At 43.3% G+C, this 2,797-nt stretch overlaps 1 protein-coding gene across 1 annotated transcript; it reads right to left on the bottom strand.

Annotated features, from left to right (window-relative positions):
* Nucleotides 1-1,438: 1,438 nt before the first annotated feature.
* Nucleotides 1,439-2,410, bottom strand: LOC112612937 (olfactory receptor 7A10-like). Its single transcript, XM_025367952.1, has one exon. The coding sequence runs from the start codon at nucleotides 2,405-2,407 to the stop codon at nucleotides 1,439-1,441; it is 969 nt and encodes a 322-aa protein (XP_025223737.1). The 5' UTR covers nucleotides 2,408-2,410.
* Nucleotides 2,411-2,797: the final 387 nt, after the last annotated feature.

Raw genomic sequence — 2,797 nt, 5'->3', positions numbered from 1 at the left:
TAGGTGTATTCCTAAGTATTTGATTATCATTTTTATTTTTGCAGTTTCTTGATTTGATCCTCCACATAGTCACTGTTGATATATAGAAGAACTACCGATTTGTGTACATTAATCTTGTATCTGGACATTTTGCTGAATTCTTTTATCAGTTCTAGCAGCCTTCTGGAGGAGTCCTTAGGGTTTTCAAGGTAAACAATCATATTGTCAGCAAACAGTGACAGTTTGAATTCCTCTTTACTGATTTGGATGCCCTTTATTTCTTTCTCTTCTCTGACTGCTCTGGCTGGGACTTCCAGTACTCTGTTGAAGAGGCGTGGTGAGGGTGGGCATCCTTGTCTTGTTCCCATTCTCAGAGGGAATGCTTTCAACTTTTCCCCATTCAGTATTATGTTGGCTGTGGGTTAAATACATAATTTTAAATTTACTAATACTAACTTTTATCTCTGACTCTAATGCCATACTAAGACAAACCATTTTTTTTCAAATTTGTCCATTTGGAGACATGTAGATGAAAATCAGTTTTTTACCAGTGACTGTGTATGCACTGTGGACACCGAGCTGAATAAGAAAAAGAATTCTAAAGATGAGAATAACACCCAGTGGCAAGTGATCAAACAAGCTGATGTGTTATCACCATGTTATCAGGAAGAACAGTTTAGGTGGTGACGTACAAAGGTATAACGAACACCAAATTGAAAAAGTGTTTCCTTCTACTATAGAGTTACACAAATGACTTTCATTTCCAAGTGTAGTCTTCTTCCCCCATTGAAGAATACAACATACAACATTTTTCAAAAGAAAAAAAAAATTATTTAGTATGTGTCATTTGAGAAGAAATTATTCTTAAGAAATCCATGTTGCTCCATGAAATGAATGGGATTCCATGTATTTTTATTTTAATTAATTAATTAATTTGTTTATTTATTTTTGAGACAGAGTCTCACCTGTCACCCAGGCTGGAGTACAGTGGTGGGATTTCAGCTCACTGCAAACTCCGCCTCCCCGGTTCCCACCTCAACCTCCCAAGTCACTGGGATTACAGGCACCTGCCACCATGTTTAGCTAATTTCTGTATTTTTAGTAGAGATGGGATTTCACCATGTTGCCCAGGTTGGTATCGAACTCCTGACCTCAGGTGATCTGCCCCCGTCGGCCTCCCAAAGCACTAGGATGCCAGGCATGAGCCACCATACCTGGCCCCAGATTCCATGTATTTCTGACCCGTAGTTTGTATCAACAGGTGAAAATACAAAAAGAGACAAAAAGCAGAACTGTCTAGATAGCAGACAGAGCAAAAAGCTTGATGAAGTGAGTCGCTAACATTGTATAAGGAAGGTGTAATCAAAGTCACGGATAATCCAGGAGGTACGTAGAAGGAACAATTTCAACGTCCATATTCTAAACAGATTTCAAAGCTCTGAGGCTTTGTGTCCTGCTATTATGGGCACTTCTTTAGCTGAAGGAAAATTGATCCTTTTATAGTTTTCCTCCAGAGGAATCTCACCAGAGCTCTCTTTATGTCCTTATTTCTCAGACTGTAGATGAAGGGGTTCAGCATGGGGGTAACCACCGTGTACATCACCGAGGCTGCAGCACTTGAGTGTGAGTTACGGGTTGCAGCAGAACTAAAGTACACTCCTAGGAGCGTACCATAAAATAAGGAGACAACTGAGAGGTGAGATGCACAGGTGGAAAATGCCTTGTACTTCCCCTGAGCTGACAAGGTTCCACGTATGGAGGAAACGATCTTAGAATAAGAATAAAGGATCCCAGAGAGGGCACCACCGCCCAGCAGCGCAGATGCCAAATACATCCCCATGTCATTAAGAAAGGTGTCAGAACAGGCAAGGTGGACCACCTGATTAAGTTCACAGAAAAAGTGGGGAATTTCCAAGTCTGTGCAGAAGGAAAGCCGCAGCACTATTAAGCTTTGTAACGAGGAATTCAGGGCACTCATGATCCAGGACGCCAGAACCAGCAGCCCACAGAGCCTGGGGTTCATGGTGACCGTGTAGTGCAGGGGGTGACAGATGGCCACAAACCGGTCAAAGGCCATCACGGTCAGCATAAAGATATCCAGTCCCGCAAAGAATATGAAAAAGCACATCTGGGTGAGGCAGCCTGCATAGGTGATGACTCTGCTGTGTGTCTGGATGTTCACCAGCATCTTCGGGACAGTGGTGGACACAAAACAGATGTCTATGAAGGACAAGTTGGAGAGGAAGAAGTACATGGGGGTGTGGAGGTGACAGTCTGAGATTGTGACCAGGATGATGAGCAGGTTCCCAAGCACGGTGACCAGGTACATGGACAGGAACAGTCCAAAGAGGAAGGGCTGCAATTCTGGTTCCTCTGAAAGTCCCAGAAGAAGGAATTGTGAAATTTGTGTCTCATTCCCTGCTTTCATATTGTTGATGTGACTTCCAAAAGAGAGAGAAAGAGAACATGATACAAGCATGCATTACAAACATATCAGAAATATTCTCACTTATATTTTACAGTCAAGAAGTTAATATTGGCCGGGTGCAGTGGCTCACTCCTGTAATCTCAGCACTAGGGGAGACCGAGGTGGATGGATCACCTGAGGTCAGGAGTTCGAGACCAGCCTGGCCAACAGGGCAAAATCTGGTCTTAGGTAAAAATACAAAAAGCATTAGCCAGGGGTGGTGACTCGTGCCTGTAATCCCAGGTACTTGGGAGGCAAAGGGAGGAGAATCGCTTTAACCCAGGAGGTGGAGATTGTAGTGAGCCGAGATCATGCCACTGCACTAAAACCTGGTTGACAGAGTGAGACCTT

Source organism: Theropithecus gelada, chromosome 19 (genome assembly GCF_003255815.1).
Source record: "Theropithecus gelada isolate Dixy chromosome 19, Tgel_1.0, whole genome shotgun sequence".
In the NCBI taxonomy this organism is placed as follows: domain Eukaryota; kingdom Metazoa; phylum Chordata; class Mammalia; order Primates; family Cercopithecidae; genus Theropithecus; species Theropithecus gelada.
The sequence above is the reverse complement of the archived record's forward strand: the minus strand, read 5'-3'. Positions and strand labels throughout refer to the sequence as shown.

Coding starts and splice junctions, on each gene's coding strand:
- LOC112612937 (XM_025367952.1), bottom strand. CDS start 2,407: ATGAAAGCAGGGAATGAGACACAAATTTCACAATTCCTTCTTCTGGGA.